Genomic DNA, 15,680 nt, shown 5'->3' with positions numbered 1-15,680 from the left:
GTGTGTGTTTGTACCTAGTAAAATGGTGTGATTGGAACTATCCCTTCAGGTGTTAACAGAGTATGAGACCGTTTTCTCATCTCATTATTGCATCTTAGATCTTTCCTGACTATGCAGTCACTCTGTCACATCAGTCTCTCTTAATCTTTGCTGAATGCAGTTCTTTATCACTGTTTGACAGTTTCCTTCACTATTCTTGTATTACTTGTCTCCGCTCATGAGTTGTAAGACCCCCGCAAGCAGGGACTTCATCTTAATGTACTGCTGCCCTAGAAGCTGGGAGCGGTGCCTGGCATCCCGGCATCACGTGCGTTCGCAACACGCATTTGCCTGAATAAGTCACGGAGCTCTGATGTTTGCTTTATGCGAACTGCACACAGTCCTGCGCGGTCAGGATGTTATCAGAGCCCTCCCAACTTCTCCCTCAGGAATTCGGAATTCCACTGTGGACGATTTTTCACAAAGAGGTCACAAAGATGATCACAGTATTTGTATTTGTCTGAGTGAAGATCATGCTAGTCATGGTACCAAGCCAAACAAAACATGATGGTTCCAACACAGTAGAGGTTTATTTCTCTTTTGCATAAAATCTGAAGCAAGTACTCTTGGTCCCTGAGGACAGTTCCCATCTAAGCAGTGATTCAGGGATCCCGGCCCCTCCGCTGTGTGGCTGAGTTGTGTAACCTTCAGTGCAAAGCTTGTCTTGTCTTCCAACAGAGACTCTCGATGCAGGGGGAGAGCATGGCAGGTGTGCAGGAGGTGTAGTAAGTAGGGGTGGACGCGCCGTACATCACTTCTGTTTGCTCTTACTCCGAAGGCTGGAGCTTGGTTGTACTGGCACAGTTTACAGCACAAAAATGTGACTGTGAGGGGAGTCGGGAAGTGTGGTCCAGCCGTACTCCCTGGAAGAGGAGGACGTTTGTGAATAGCTTGCCCGTCTTGGCCATTTTATGGTATTTGATTGTAAAGAGACCCAAGCTCATTTGTGTTTGAATGTAGGTGGCTTAACAAAAACAACTTGTGGGGTGATGATTTTAATTCCAAGAGAGGCTTTCTGGCCAAACCAGCTATTTATTTTTGTTGAAAAATAAGGCAGCCCAGGCTCATCCGTGGATCCAGTAGGAACCTTTTTCCTTGGCCTGGAGCACTTGTTTCCCTGACCCCGTGCTCGTGGGGGCCTCCGGGCAGCCGGGGCAGCCGCTCACAGTCCCGCAGGAGCTCATCACCATTGTTGTCTAATTGGTCCCAGGAACCGTCTTCTGGTCTTACCAGTGGCCCCCCTCTCTGGGGACAGCCACTTCCAGGGCAGCGATCCCCCTCTGTCCTGGAAAACATGAGAACTCAAGTAGAACATGAGCAGTATTCTATATGGATAATCACAAATTTTGCTGTAAGTGTACTTATTGGGTTGGTTTTTGTACTAGAAAATGAAGCTATGGTTGTATTGGTGTAGCTTCTTATGGTGTTTCCTGTTCCAATAAGGGAGAAGATAGGTGTCAAGATTGGGTTGAAGGTAAGAGATTTCTAGAGTCAGGATCCAAAGGAAAAAGTTACAAGTTTTCGCGCCGCCTGCCTGGGCCTTTGGACAAGCCGCTTGAGCTGTCTGAGCTTCAGCAGCAAATCCGGGCTCCTGATGAGTCTTGGAGCCAACGGGCGTCAGATACTCAGGGCTCTGCCGGTTACAGAGCAGTGCCCCCAGCCAGGGCAGTACTTACTACCAGCGTGAATGGAATACGTCCAGAGGGGCTGGGGTTTGCATAGGTGGCGTGCTGCCCAGGAGATGACTCTCCAGTCAGTCACCCGACTCGGTGCCACCAGTTGCCATCTATTTTATTGAAAATATTTTGGACTGAATGATCTAGAAATTTTTTTGTTGTTGAAATCCCTCAGAGGAAGGTGTGCTTTGCAGATCAGTGGTTACTGATTGTTGCAAATACCTGAACAGGAAACGGGATTATATGCTGGGCATCTGTGTGTGTTTGGAGTGAGGATGCGATGGATGTGACTTGCAGACCGTCATAAAGCTGTGTTTCGTAGCAGACAACAGGACATACATGTGATATATACAGGGTAATTAGTATATTGGTGTATTGGTGATATATACATGATAATTAATCAACTATCTCAGTATTTCTATGGAAAGTTAGTTTGTTTTATTTTAGGTCCCAGATAAAGATTTCCATTTTGAAAAAAATGCAGCTATCTTTCAGATGACAGACTTTTAGTGGTTCTGGTATGTATTATAGAACTGTTGCTCTGTGCCAGGTGTCCTTTCTTAAGCTGATGAAATTAGTTGATGAGGTTGTATTATAACTAACTGTGTGTGTGTCTGTGTGTGCATACTTTGTTTCTGATTGTCAAATGTCAGGGGTGTTACTATATCAGACAAGATTTTGCTCTGCCAGAATTAACTACCAGAGAAGGAGTTGCTTTTGTTTCTTGTATCATAAGGTTCTCTCTCAATTTATATTACCTTTTTTTCCCCCTCGGAAAAAGTACTCTTTGATAAGGAACATAAGACAGAAATGACATCAAACAATGCAGGCTTCGAATGCCGTAAGGGTCGGGTGGTGAGCCTGGTATAAAGAAAGGAGTTAAAGAAGTTTTATGTTTGACATGGATTTAATGATGATTCTTGGCTATGCGACCTGAAAATTGCAAACACTGGATATTACTATAACATTTTAAAGAAGAGCTTATAGTCAATGGTTTTCATTAAGACCCTGCAAGACAAATGAAAAACGGGCCTCAGTAATGCTGCCCAGTATATCACATGTAGATTCAGAAATGTGGTGAATCTCAAGCAATTTAGGAGGGATGACTCAGAAAGCGGTGTCGTGGTGTCAGAATCGTTGATACTGGAGATGCAGATGTGAAGTTTTAGTAAATTTGTATTATGAAAGAAAGGGTGAAGAATGATTTCAAAGTACGATTTTTCTACCTGATTTTGAAATTTGTACAAGAAATTATATTAATAAATTGATATAAGCAGCCATTTGGGCATTTCATCAATATCCATGAGTGTTTTCAAGTCAACTAATAGATTAATAAATACACTAAAGTTTAATGCTTGCATGTGTGAGGTCCAGGGCCTGGCACCCGGCCACCTTTCACTATGTGATCTTGGTGCAAATCACTTCACTTTCCCGTGTCTTAGTTTCCTCCGATCTAACACGTTCGTAGTAATACTACTTCTTAAGATGCTGGTAAGAATTAAATGAGCTAGTGTACCTGCAGGTGCTTAGCCCAGGCTTGGCACGTGGTAGCTGGTGGCCAGGGGTCTTACCCTTGCCTCTCCTGGAGAAAAATGGGGCACAGCCTTGCATTTTGGAACATACGATGTTTAAGTCAGATCCTACACTTTCTCATCATCCTAAGGGATTCTGCTTTTCTGTTTTGAAGTTCATTTGAGCTTTCTTTCAACAGCCAAGAGAAAAGGCTTTTGGAAAGTATTTGCTTGAAAACATCAGTCATGTGACTGACAGCCTTTCAGGTAACTTAGTTTTATTTTCCTCAGCAGGGGTCCTAGGTATTCTATTTGGGTTCAGAATATCCCTATTGTATAAATGTAGGAATGAAACTTTAGACAGATGGTAATTTATGTAACCGTAGCCAGTGAAGTTGATGATTCATTCCTGTGTTACCAGCCCTAAAACCCGTGAGGGTGGCCTTCTGGCCCTGGGGAGAGGGCTAGCTCGCTGCATTTCAGAAGCTAGTTCTAACATAAAAAGGTTTCTGTTTAGGCAGGAAGCATGTCAGATTTTTTAAATTGTTCTTTTTTTTAATTTAATGTAATTTTGTTTTACTTGTTTGTTTTTTTGGAGGGGGGAGATAATTAGTTTTATTTATTTGTGTATTTATTTTAATGGAGGTACTGGGGATTGAACCCAGGACCTCCTGCATGCTAAGCACACACTCTACCACTGAGCTACACTCACCCCCTGAAATGTTAATGTATATAAGCTGTATCTTAATGTCAGATCCTCTGTGTTACACCTCCCTCCAGAACAGTATTTTAAAGCCCGTGTGGAGGTGTTCTGTTCAGAGTGCCCTCCAGGGGGCAGTGCGCTCAGGGTGGCAGGAGTGTTGGTTTGCAGTTGAAGCGCACCTGTTGGCAGTACCTGTCCTGGCCAAATACAGGACTGATGTGGAAGCTTTTACAGTCACACACAGTACAGCTAGGCATACAAAAGCACAGACTCCCCAAGTGTTAGCACTTTGAGAGAATTCTAGCTATGAATATCTGAGTGTGTATAAAAGAGAGTAATTGAACCATAAGCATATCATGACAACGAGGTCATTTACTTTGAAAAATTTAGTGCAGTACTCTAAGCAGTGAGCTCTTCCATGTAAATAAATGATTTATTTAATATGTAACCCATAGACTTTAGGGGGAATGTATGTAGTAAGTAAACTACTGGAATGGTAGTGTTAGGTATGACAGTGTCAAAAGTGTTAGTTACGGTTTTTTCCCCATTGAATTTAGAAACTGTCTAACCTGGGAGAGTGAAGACCTTACCTAGAAAAATGGCAGAGGGGACGAAAAGGGAGAGACGTCTGCAAGGTGGATCCCACAAGTTACTTCACTTAGTCACTGGACTGTGTTATGTTCATTTTACAGAAGAAACTCAGGTACACAGAAGTTGCTCAGCTTGCTCAAGGTCACTTGACTTAGAGGAAGTTGAACAGGAGATAACTCCATATATGTCTGAGAGGCTTATGTCCTCTGAGCCTGGCAGGAAACTGGGGGAATGTGAAGTTCTTACAAATTGTTAATTTTAGGCAGGTTTCTCCCGTAGATATAAAGCCAATTTTTGTAGAACTGTTCCTATAAAGCATAGTCATTCCGATGTTTAAAACATCTCCAGGCCTTTTAATGAGAAATATTATTAGATCTATCAGTTTATTAAATTATTCTCTCATGACACTTTGGCGGAAACTTTGTTTCTTGCCTTTAAATGTATATGTATACATAAACAAAAGAAACTGCATACTGTGCAGAAGTCTTTCTCCGTGCTTTGTGCAATACTGATGGAGGAAAGATTCAAGGGTGAGTCCTAATCTAGACCATGTCTTCAGTGGGTATAAGGACAAATTACTTCTGCTGAGTAATACTCAGGGGTCCACATGCTTACTTTTTCTGGTGTTCTTAAAGAAATACTATGCTTTAGAGAAATCAGCGTTGGCCGTATTATAAAGTGGTCTTTAAAAAGAGCTACTAAGTCATATTCCTGCCTATTCAAGCTCTATGTGGAAACCGGTCAGAGCAGGTGAGAACCAGTGGTATCAGAAAAGATCAGTTTCAGTAAAAGAAAAACGAGGGGTGTGTATGTGCACGTGTGTGTGTGTGTGTGCACGTGTGTGTACATGCAGGGAGGGAGAAAGTGTGACTTGCTTTTAAAACACATCTTGAGCTCTAACGTGGGTGAGATGGCCTTGGCCACCACGGCCCTTCTGGGAGCAGCTCAGTGACCCGCTGGCGTGGAGCCTTAGATCCCGGCAGGAGCCTAGAGCTGGAAGACTCTATGCCTTCCACGGAGTCCGCGCACGGTGATTTCGGGTTGACGCACTTGCCCGCTGGTTTCTGTGTGCCAGGCCCTCCCTGGGTGCTCTCTGCCCAGTCGCTCATTTAATCCTCACAACACAGGTTTTTGGTAAATGATGGATGGGTGGAAACTACGGGGGACTGTATTCTCACTAACACCTCAGAGAAGAACGGGGACTGTGTCCAGTGATATTCCGGCTCCTCCTTGCAGACCTGGAAAACCTGAGCGTGGGGAACACTCAGGGAACTCCAGTGACGGTCTCGGGAAACCCGTGCTCTTTTGGGTCCATTCTTAATGACACATCTTACTATGGAGCTGGTGTCCAGGCACAAGGTGTGATTCTCAGGTAGTGTTGTTACTCAGGATACGCCGCGGGGAGGGTTGGATAGGTGCCCATGGTCACCCCAGGCCTTGCGTGCTCCGTTGTATCTGTGTCTTGAAATAAAGTGATTCTAGGGTTTATTGGGAAAATTTTCGGTTAGATAAATGTCCGTAATGGTGGCAGTGCTCTTTTGTCTTAACTGCTGGATTTCTCAGCGACCCTCCGATGCTGATGGTGCATCGTGGAACGTGAAATTCCCCTGCGTTTCGGGTACACGGCCAGTAGGACGGCGACGCTCTCCCGTAGGGCTGGAAGAGTGAACCAGAGGTTTCTTGGGGAGAGAAGGAACGGGATGCGAGGCAGCACCCTGGTCCCTGCTGCGCTGTCACCGCTCTCAGGGACTTTTTACCAACTCAGCAGAGTATTCACTGCTGTAGTGGTGTCAGAGCCTTCAGGACAGCCACTCGCTGCATTTAGGTCCAAACAGAGCTCATGTACTAGCTGGCCGTTTCATAGATGCCAATCACTAGGTTAATTAATAAATCAAAGACTGTCACATACGCGATATGCTCACATGTGAGCCTTAAGGCTTCTGCAGTGTATCTGACTTGCAGCTAATCGCTGTAGCATCCCTGCTTCTCCCAGAAAAGGAAACAAAACAAGCTTTTGTACCAGTGGCACGCAGGTTTTACAAAACTAAGATTAATACTAAGGTTATGCTTACTTTATGTGTTTAAGAATCTGATTGAAACACATATTACCCTTGTGGTTTCTTATGTGATGGGCAGTTTCATGACTAAATTATGGTTCAGTCATTTGCCTGACAGTAGTTGACTACAGTTGTGATTCACAAGTGCCACAGTTTTTAACACCTTTATTGTGATATGATCCCTGTACAGTAAACTACACATATTTCAGAGGTACAATTTCATGAATTTTGATAGATGTGTATACACCAGTGAAACCACTGCCACAATCAAGAACCATATTTTTAGGAATATAGGTTGCCTGATCCAGGAAAAATTTGAGCAGTAATACATTCATATAATCAAATGTTAAAATAAAGGCATTTAATTGATACAAAGAAAAATATAAGAGATTCCTTTGAATTGTGTTCGTAGTGAATTACTGTTAAATATGTTGGTATTAAGATCAAAATGTATAAAATGTATTAATTTCCCCTTTAATTATTTCATTTTATTTAAATTTTATTTAATTTTAATTATTTCAGCTAATCAGGTAACTACTATGTGTAGTCCCAACTTCAAAAACTTTTCTTATTTTCTGAAAAGAATTTCTGTTCTATTTTTGTGTGTGTGTGTGTGTGTGTGTATATATTTTACTGACGTGTAGTCAGTTTAACATGTTGTGTCAATTTCTGGTGTACAGCACAATGCTTCAGGCATACATGAACATACATACATTTGTTTTCACATTCTTTTTCACCATAAGTTACTACAAGATATCAAATATAGTTCCCTGAGCTATATAGCATGAACTTGTTGTTTATTCTATATATGTCCATTAATGTCTGCAAATCTCTAACTCCCAGTTTATTCCCTCCCACCCCCCTTTCCCCTTGGTAATCACAAGTTTGTTCTCTATGTCTAAGAGTCTGTTTCTGTTTCTCCTTTTTTTAGGTTCCACATGTAAGTGATATCATATAGTATTTTCTGTTCTAAAGAGTGGCTAAAGTCACAAGGTAATTCACAGCCCTATTTTAATCTGAAACACAATTAAATAGTATACTGATAGCAATTTAAGTAGGCACTGGATGAAGCCTGGAAAAGCTTGGAATGCGTGAATCTGTAGTCGTTGTCGGGCTGTGCCCCTGTTTGGTATATTCCACTCAGACAGTGAGTCACTGTCCCCGCGGGTTCCGTTCTCCCTCTGCCCCCAGGCGTACGCGTGGTGCCTGCACCTGTGTTTGCTCCCTGACTCCCAGTTCCCATCTGGCTCCTTTGCCTCCGAAGGACCATTTCCCAAGGCCAGGCTCAGGTCCCCAGTGTGCAGAGTGAAGCTGGACCGCACTGCGCTTTTCAGGCTCTTCCTTTCTGGAAACAGCACCCACAGCTTCTCCAGTTGTGGAACTTCAGCTGATGAGTCCTGTCAGTCACGGGGCTGCCATCCCAACCTATGGGAAAACATCTCAAGCGTGGCGTCTGTTCTAAAAGAAAGAAATAGTTAAGGCTAAATTTTATGTGTGTTAACCCTCAGTTTAATATAACATGATTTCATTCTGTTCTACAAAGAGTTATGGGTGGTGGAGGGGAGCTAACAAGCCGTGTTTAAAAAAGGATGTTTGACTTCTCTGTTGCGCACCGCGTCTGTTTCAGTGACCATTTGGTTTGCAGGAGTCACACTTGGAATTGGGAGTGTCGTCTTCAGCCTGGTGCCTCGTGTCCCTAACGGTGTATGACAGAGTAGGTAATCAGTGTTCATCCAATAGAACTGAATTCTTTAGAGTGGAAATACTTCCTCTTTTCTCTGTAGACAGTCTTTGTGGTTGTTAGCCTAACGAAGCCCTGGAATTCCGCTCCCTGTGGCTGTGAGTGAGCGTAGATGAGTAGCCGTGGACTGTGAAGGCTGGACCCGCATCTCTTCTGTTAGATTTGGAGCCTGAAGGCGCCTAATGCTTCCACACAGTAAATGTAGTCGGGAAAGACGACCAGCTGGTGGACGCTGAAGAGAAGCGTGTCCTATGCGCTTTGAGTAAATAATTGGCCAGTGAGTGAAAATTCATTAGCTAGATACACCTTGTTTGGCATATCGACGTTAATTTTTAAAAGTCGCACTGTGTGGCACACGTCAACCTCAGGTCTATAAACGGTAGTAGGAATCAGCTTACGTTCCGTAATTACGTGATGTATCGATGGATGCGCTTGGAAATCTCTGAGCCGGGAGTAATGCTTCCTCCTTTGCCTTCTGCAGTGAGTTGACTGCATTAAATGGAAACATAGCTGAGATGGTGAAGGACAGTTATCCTGGCTCCGAACACATTATTTTAATATTTGATCTCTATCAGTCAACTACCCATAAAGTCACAGTCATTAATATAACTCGGCAAACTTGTCTTCAAATCGTTCCTGAAGAAATCCTGCAAACTTTTCACTATTCTACGTTGTGAATAAAAATATATAAATTCTTAGTTTGGAGGCTTTCGCTTTTCTACTCCTTCGCAGGGAAATTGCTGTTTTCCCAATTTTATCTGTCTCACAGCATCTTCAATTATCAGTTAAATTCATAGTGAGAGCTACATGATTTTTGCCATGATTTCACACATTTCAATGAACGCCTCACTTCTCTGAGCTCCTCCAACATGCGTTCCTTTACATTTATTTGGCGTCTGATCATATGCCCCCTAATAAATTTATGTTTACATCTTTTCTTTGTGTACTTTGTCTCCCATGATGTTAATAAGTATTGCACTGTACAGACTGTATTAAATACCATTGAATATCATAATTTATTTATTGAGTCAGGTCTGAAGGGCTGTGGTTATAAATACGTTTTACCTCCTTATTTGGAACCCTGAGGTATCAGACCCATTGGTCTGTGTCATCAGCCTGAGTCACCTCCCTTGTGAGACAATTTAAACTGTGAGGTGACATCTTGTTACTGGAAGGGGAGAAGGGATGAGGTTGTCAGAGGAGAGAAGGGAATATTAATAAGACCAACTCTTACTTCAGTTTTATTTTGTTAGTGTTCAACAGCCAGACGGAATCTGAATGCCGGCAGGAAGGAGGGGTGTTATCAGTGTTGCATGGTGTCTGTTAGCATGTGTTTTGAAATGTCATGTTTATTATTGGCCAGTCGTGTGTGTGATATTATAGATAAATAGTGCCCTTTTTTTAATTCAGAAGAATGGATAACAGCTTTGAATCAGAGTGTAAGATTCTTCGGGGCAGTGTTTTCTTAGCATCTCATCTCATTCACTGACTAGCAGGGAGTAAGAAGGAAAGGGCTCAATAAATATTTTCTTCATGGGCGAACGTAGGAATATTTCCTTTCCAATGCGTCTTCTCTGCTCTGTGTGGGGAGTGGTAGAGACTGGAGGTACGTTCAGTGAATCTGCTTAATAGACGCTTTTTTACCTGGAGTTGAAACATGAGCAAGTGGAACAGTGATGTTTACATGCCTGTGTAGACAGGCAAACCCTGTCCGTGACCTCCTGCATCCTGAGTGCTCTGAGGGCGCGCTTGTCTCTCTTTCTCCGTAGAGCTTGCATCATTGCCTGTGTAACAGTACCCTTCGTCAGTTCTAAGACGCTTACTTTTTTTTAACCTTTAAACATCATTTGGGCGTAGATGAATCTCAGATGTGTTTCTGACCGAAGCTGTCTCTTGCCACCAAGTTGCGTTTGTGCTGCCAAACAAGTAGTAGTGGGCTCATTTGCTCCTTGGGGTCTAATTTAAAGTTGTAGCTCATTGGATTCACCCAAAAGTGCTCACCTAAGTTACTCTGAACTACCAAACCCACCTGTCTAAACCCTGAATCTCGTATTATTTGAGGCTCATCGAATTCCCATAAACTTTAAAAGTTTTATTTGGTGATTCTTGGGAAACAGGACACTATTCAGGCACTGTGAACTTCAAAAATGAAGGAACTTTCCTGCCAGTACTTTTGGCTAAATGGTGTGGGGTGGAGCCTGCTGGGGTTTTTCAGTGTCGTCGTGGACTTGTTGACTCAGTGGTGACCTTAGCTTTCCCTCCTCCTTCCCTAGCTCCCTGCAGACTTCACAAAGCTGCACCTCACTGATAGTCTTCACCCGCAGGTGACCCACGTCTCTTCCAGCCACTCAGGATGTAGTATCACCAGTGACTCCGGAAGCAGCAGCCTTTCTGACATCTACCAGGTAAGAAGGTGTTTTCCTCGTCACTTGCTTCGTTTTCCTGTGTCCTAAGAGGTTCCGTGATTCTTCATTGATAGGATGTATAGAGTAAATACATGAGCGTATATTACATGTGCGTACGTGTACACAAAGTGCTAGTGTTCGTGCTTCGCCCAGGCATACAGTACACTGTATGCTCGTTTTAGGAAATAGAACTTCCTAAATTAAATTAGAACAACTGTCTAATTGTGTTTGCATCTGCTGTCACCCGTCATAAGAATTTTAAATAGAGTAGCTACAATGGGAATATTTCCCTTGACTCCAAATATTTTATTAATTTGACTGTAGCCATACTAGGTGTACGACTCTTTCTTGACTAAAATTTTAGGGGAAAACTTCTGAATTATGCTTTTATAATAAGCTTTTCTTACTAAAGTCTTAAAAAGGAAGAGATTATTAAGATTGGCTCGTTGAATTATTTTTCTTGCCTATAGGTTGAGTTATATGTTTAAAATAAATTCTTAGGATACTGATGGATAGAAAAGAAACCAGAACTATGGGATTTCAAAAATGCTTTAAAAGCAAAATAATTTTAATTGTTAAGGAATAGTTCATTCACTTAGAAAATAAAAATTAGGAAAAGTGACTAAAATATGCAGAAAAAAGTCCTGGGGAGTCAGTATATAAGCTAATATGGGGTTTTGGATGGTTTCAACCAAAAAGAACATCATACTTTACAAAGTATAATTCTCTTCTTCTTAGGAATTGTGCTACGAGCTGGCCATAAAAACCTTTCTTTAGAAACACTGTAGTGTTTCAGGGTCATTGATGTATTCAAACAGTGCCAACTTTCTATTTTTTAGAAAACATTACTAAAAGCAACTAAACAATCAGAATACCATCAGGGCGAAACATACCTGTTCAAGCCCTAAATTTAGTAGATCTTAGAAAATTAATTTTCTCTTAAGGGTGCATTAGGCACACACTTTTCTGTACTCCAGGAGTGTTGTTGAAAGGTCGCTGACTGAGAATTGGTAGCCACAAAGCAATTATCTGCAGCTTCTTGGCTAATTAAGAACTTTTTTTATTATTTTGCAATAAGAAATATAATTATTTGACTCTTTAAAGTAACCTTTCAAATTTCTACTTTGATGCATTAAGTGTTAACTTGTACTTAAATGTACAGGAAGTAATCCAATTTTCAACCGTTGAGGAGAGAAGGCGGTGGATCAGGGTAAAACTGCTCTCCTCCAAGCCCTCGAAATGCCTATTTTTTAGAAGTTGACTCTTTCACACATTTACTCAGGAGTGTCCCTTGCAACAGAACAAAGGACAGTGTAAGTAGAAGCTCTGCTTTAGCTTACGTTACTTGAAACATCACGATGGACCCTTTGTCTTCTACTCTTTGAGATGATTATACATTTTAAAGATCTGTCACAGAAACACAGCTCGAGGTCGGAGCAGTTACCACTGCTTTCTCCAAGTATAATGCAAGCCTGAATGGAACTGCAAAAGGTAAATTTATGTGATAGGAGTGGAGTAGGTTGTCTACAGAATTGATCGAGGCTGATCCTGCGGGGACTTGGGCTCTGTGTCACTCCCTTGGGTAGGTTGGGGTAAGGTCATGGGGAGATTCCTGGTGGTACCTCTGCGGTCCCCAGCCACCACATCTGAGGATGCAGACTGTGGTGAGAACTCCACGTCACTCTGACTGGATTGGAGAGTGCAGCCTGCAGTCTGACTTTATCTTGGAAAAGAGGACCCCTGTGTATTGTGATCCATTTTGCTTGAGTGTCAAGGCTATTCATTTCAAACTTGACGACAGGCGTGTAGCCTGTTAAATTTATATCCTTCCTAGGGAAAGATCCATAGATGTATCCAAAGATTTAGTTTCTGATTCTATCAGACAACATGGAAATCCTCAGTAGACCGTGTCTGTTGTCTTTAAATCAGAAACTCTCAGGTGAGAAGAAATCTGACAGGTGCAACTGGTTCAGGGACCAGTCTTGTCTCCGAACCCTCTACCACTTTCCTTTCACTCGAGCATCCAGTTTATTCTTGAACATCCCAGTGATGGGCAGCTGTCTCCCCAAGGCAACCCTTTAATCTTTGCATGGTTCTGACTGGGGAGAAAGCTGTCAGGTTGGAGCCGAGTATAAATGCTCCCAAGATGGGCACAGAGAGGTTGAAATCAAATGCTGTGTGCAGGAGAGAAGAGGACAGAATAATGTTTCAGAGAGGCTGGGAAGGGAATTCAAGAGTGGAGTGGAATCACTAGCTTTCAGGAAGAAACCTCCTCTGCGTTACTAGGGACAGGTCATGGTGGGCTTGGAGCGGGGAGTTTGGGGTTGAGGGAGTTTCTGTCTGGCGTGTCTGAGTCCTCCGTTCAGAGTGAGAGGGTTGGCAGGTGGGAACGTTTAAGGAGAGAATAGTTTCAGAGAGGAGGAGAGCAAACTGACCAGAGCGTTAAAGGCTCAGCCAGGTTGGTGCCCTTGAATGCGGAGTGATTTCCCACCGCCTGGTGCGGTAAGGGCAGAGAAAGCAGAGGTTTGGTTTCTCCAGGACTGCAGCCTCGTTAGAGTGTAGTGCAAGGAAGGCTTGAGCGACATGCCACACTCTGCATTTGCAGACCTTCTGTCAGGAATGTCCTCTCCTCATTTGACCCTCGTGTGACTTCGTTCTCAAGGACTGTCTTCTCAGAGACTTCTTTACTTACTGCCCTCTGAAAAGCAGGTTCTCTCCTACAGTTTGGATCCTTTCCTGGCTAGTCTTTTCCTTAGACTTTAACCAAAATGATGATTACTTTTGCTAAGTCGCCATACCTGCCTCCTGGAGTGGCAGCTTCAGGAAGACAGGGCACTGATCTGTCTTGTCTGGAGCCTGGAGCAGGGCCAGGAAGTCGTAGGCATTCGGAAAGGTGTGTCCAGTGAAGGTGACGGCACCATTGGACTAGGGACCACAAGCTGGAAGTGTGAGGGCAAGCCACAGGACGGAGAATCTGGAAGACTGAGGATCGTGCTTGTTTTAAAAAGGGCCTCCTTGGGAGGCAGTGGAAGCAGGCTGAGAAATAGGAGGTTATTGGTGACAGAAGGCAGAGTGAGTGCCTAAGCAGGTGACAGGAGACCATGCAGTTTCAAGCCATGATAAGGTCCTGGTCACATGGAGTGACGATCAGAGCAGTGACTGAGGTGGACTGGAAATAATTGTACAAAAATGGACAGATCACTAGAACAGAGGGTTCAAGCAAAACGAAACCCACACATAAGGATGTAGCACATAATAAAGGGAACCTCACGAGTCCGTGCAGCGATGGGTTAGTCAGTACATGGTCTTCAGGGTAGGGGAGTAATTTTAATATCCTTGTTTGTATTATAATTAAGATTAAATTCCAGATAAACCAAAGAGTTAGCAATTTCTTAGTGGCATAATGACTGATCAAAACTTTTAATAAATTAGAAGATCAATTGAGACAAAGATTTAAAGTCAGAATAGTTTCACTTATGCAAATTAATAAGAAAAATACTCAGCTCACAACATAATAGTATTCAAAGGACAAGAGTAGGTAGTTTGCAGGCGAGAACGTGCAAATGTCTATGCCCTAAAGAAAATACTTAAGACATTAGTAATCGAGTGTATGAGGATTTAATATGAAACTGCTTTTCCTATTAAATTAGCACTGACTTAGTTCCTTATAATAAATGATTATAGATGGACATTCTTACACCTGTTAGGATGGTAGTTTTTGGAAAGAAACCTAACAGTTTACATTAAGAGCTTTAAAGGATTGTTCTTTTAGGCATATATATGTATCTCCTATATTGAAATAAAAAAAAAAACATTCCTAGTGTAAGATTAGGAACAGCATAAATTATGATACACAAACAGAGCTTACTGCAAGCGTTGTACTTATTTCCAAATATGTTTTCATACTTTCTACATAAATGTATTTCCATCATGAATATTTATTAAGCAACCCTCCTGACCATGGGGATAGGCGTGGGTGTTTGATATTTAATACGCAAAAAGGTTTTCATGAGTGATTTTTAAGTACTTAATGATAAATGCATAGTAGTTACGATGTTTTTATTTTACTTCAATAACTTCACTAGAGCTTTGTGGCATTTAATATTTCTTCTGTTTCTTCATTTACTTCATATCCCTTAAAAATGCAAAATAAAACTGGTTTTAAGAACTGTTTTCATAGAGCCCCTTTTGATTTGAGTAAATCACAGAGCTTTCAGCACTGATCTCAGAATATTACGAGAGTTGTTTTTTTTTTGAGAATATTACTATTTAACTATAATGTGCACCTAAATCTGTTCTGTTATCCATGTGGAAGAGTCATTAATTTAGGACAGGAGCTATTGGCCTAAGTGGCTTTATTTTTGCTCCCAAGACCAATATAATCAGATACGTTTTAAATATAAAATGTGTGCGTATCTTTACTTAGAATAAAAGGGTTTAAAGACTGGCATTAATCTTAGCAATACTGTCATTTGGAGGAAGCTGGAAAATTTCAGGCATTTTGTTTATGTTTATATGCAGATATAAATTTTTTAACATTTTATGTTTTGTGACTTAGCGAAGCAGAAAACATTTTATTGCTTTATTATATTTTAGCTATTTTCTTCATGAAGACAGGCTTTAGAAAACTGGGTGAAATATTAGAGTGCAAGTATTCAGTAGTTTGTGTTGGTCAGACCTGATCTTGAGCCCTGGTACAATTACTCGGTTTTGTTTTGTTTACACTGAACAATGTGTCTAATGTTCCCGTGTTTTCTCATCTGAAAAGTGGTAACAATCCTGATGTGCTGAATTGATATGAAGATTAATTATCACCTATTATAAGCATCAGGTGTAGAGCTAGGTACATGGTAGTCACTCCGTGCTGGCTCACTCACCATTTTTATAATTACTGTGTGAGCCATTTAGCCAGATTTTAACAGGTGCAGTTAGCCTGAGAGAAATTTTTACATTTTGT

At 41.9% G+C, this 15,680-nt stretch overlaps 1 protein-coding gene across 9 annotated transcripts in view; it reads left to right on the top strand.

The window, feature by feature from the left end:
* The window catches only part of RAPGEF2 (Rap guanine nucleotide exchange factor 2), a 219,735-nt gene that overhangs the window by 160,916 nt on the left and 43,139 nt on the right, over positions 1 to 15,680 (top strand). For 6 of the 9 annotated variants that reach the window (XM_032465796.1, XM_032465806.1, XM_032465789.1 and 3 more), the window contains one exon: positions 10,592 to 10,723. In XM_032465796.1, the coding sequence (XP_032321687.1) occupies positions 10,592 to 10,723 (132 nt within the window). The remainder of the gene's footprint in view (positions 1 to 10,591; positions 10,724 to 15,680) is intronic. The other 3 variants (XM_032465830.1, XM_032465822.1, XM_032465854.1) reach the window with 1 other exon arrangement.

The sequence above is a fragment of the Camelus ferus genome, chromosome 2 (assembly GCF_009834535.1).
Source record: "Camelus ferus isolate YT-003-E chromosome 2, BCGSAC_Cfer_1.0, whole genome shotgun sequence".
NCBI classification, from domain to species: Eukaryota; Metazoa; Chordata; class Mammalia; order Artiodactyla; family Camelidae; genus Camelus; species Camelus ferus.
The sequence above is the reverse complement of the archived record's forward strand: the minus strand, read 5'-3'. Positions and strand labels throughout refer to the sequence as shown.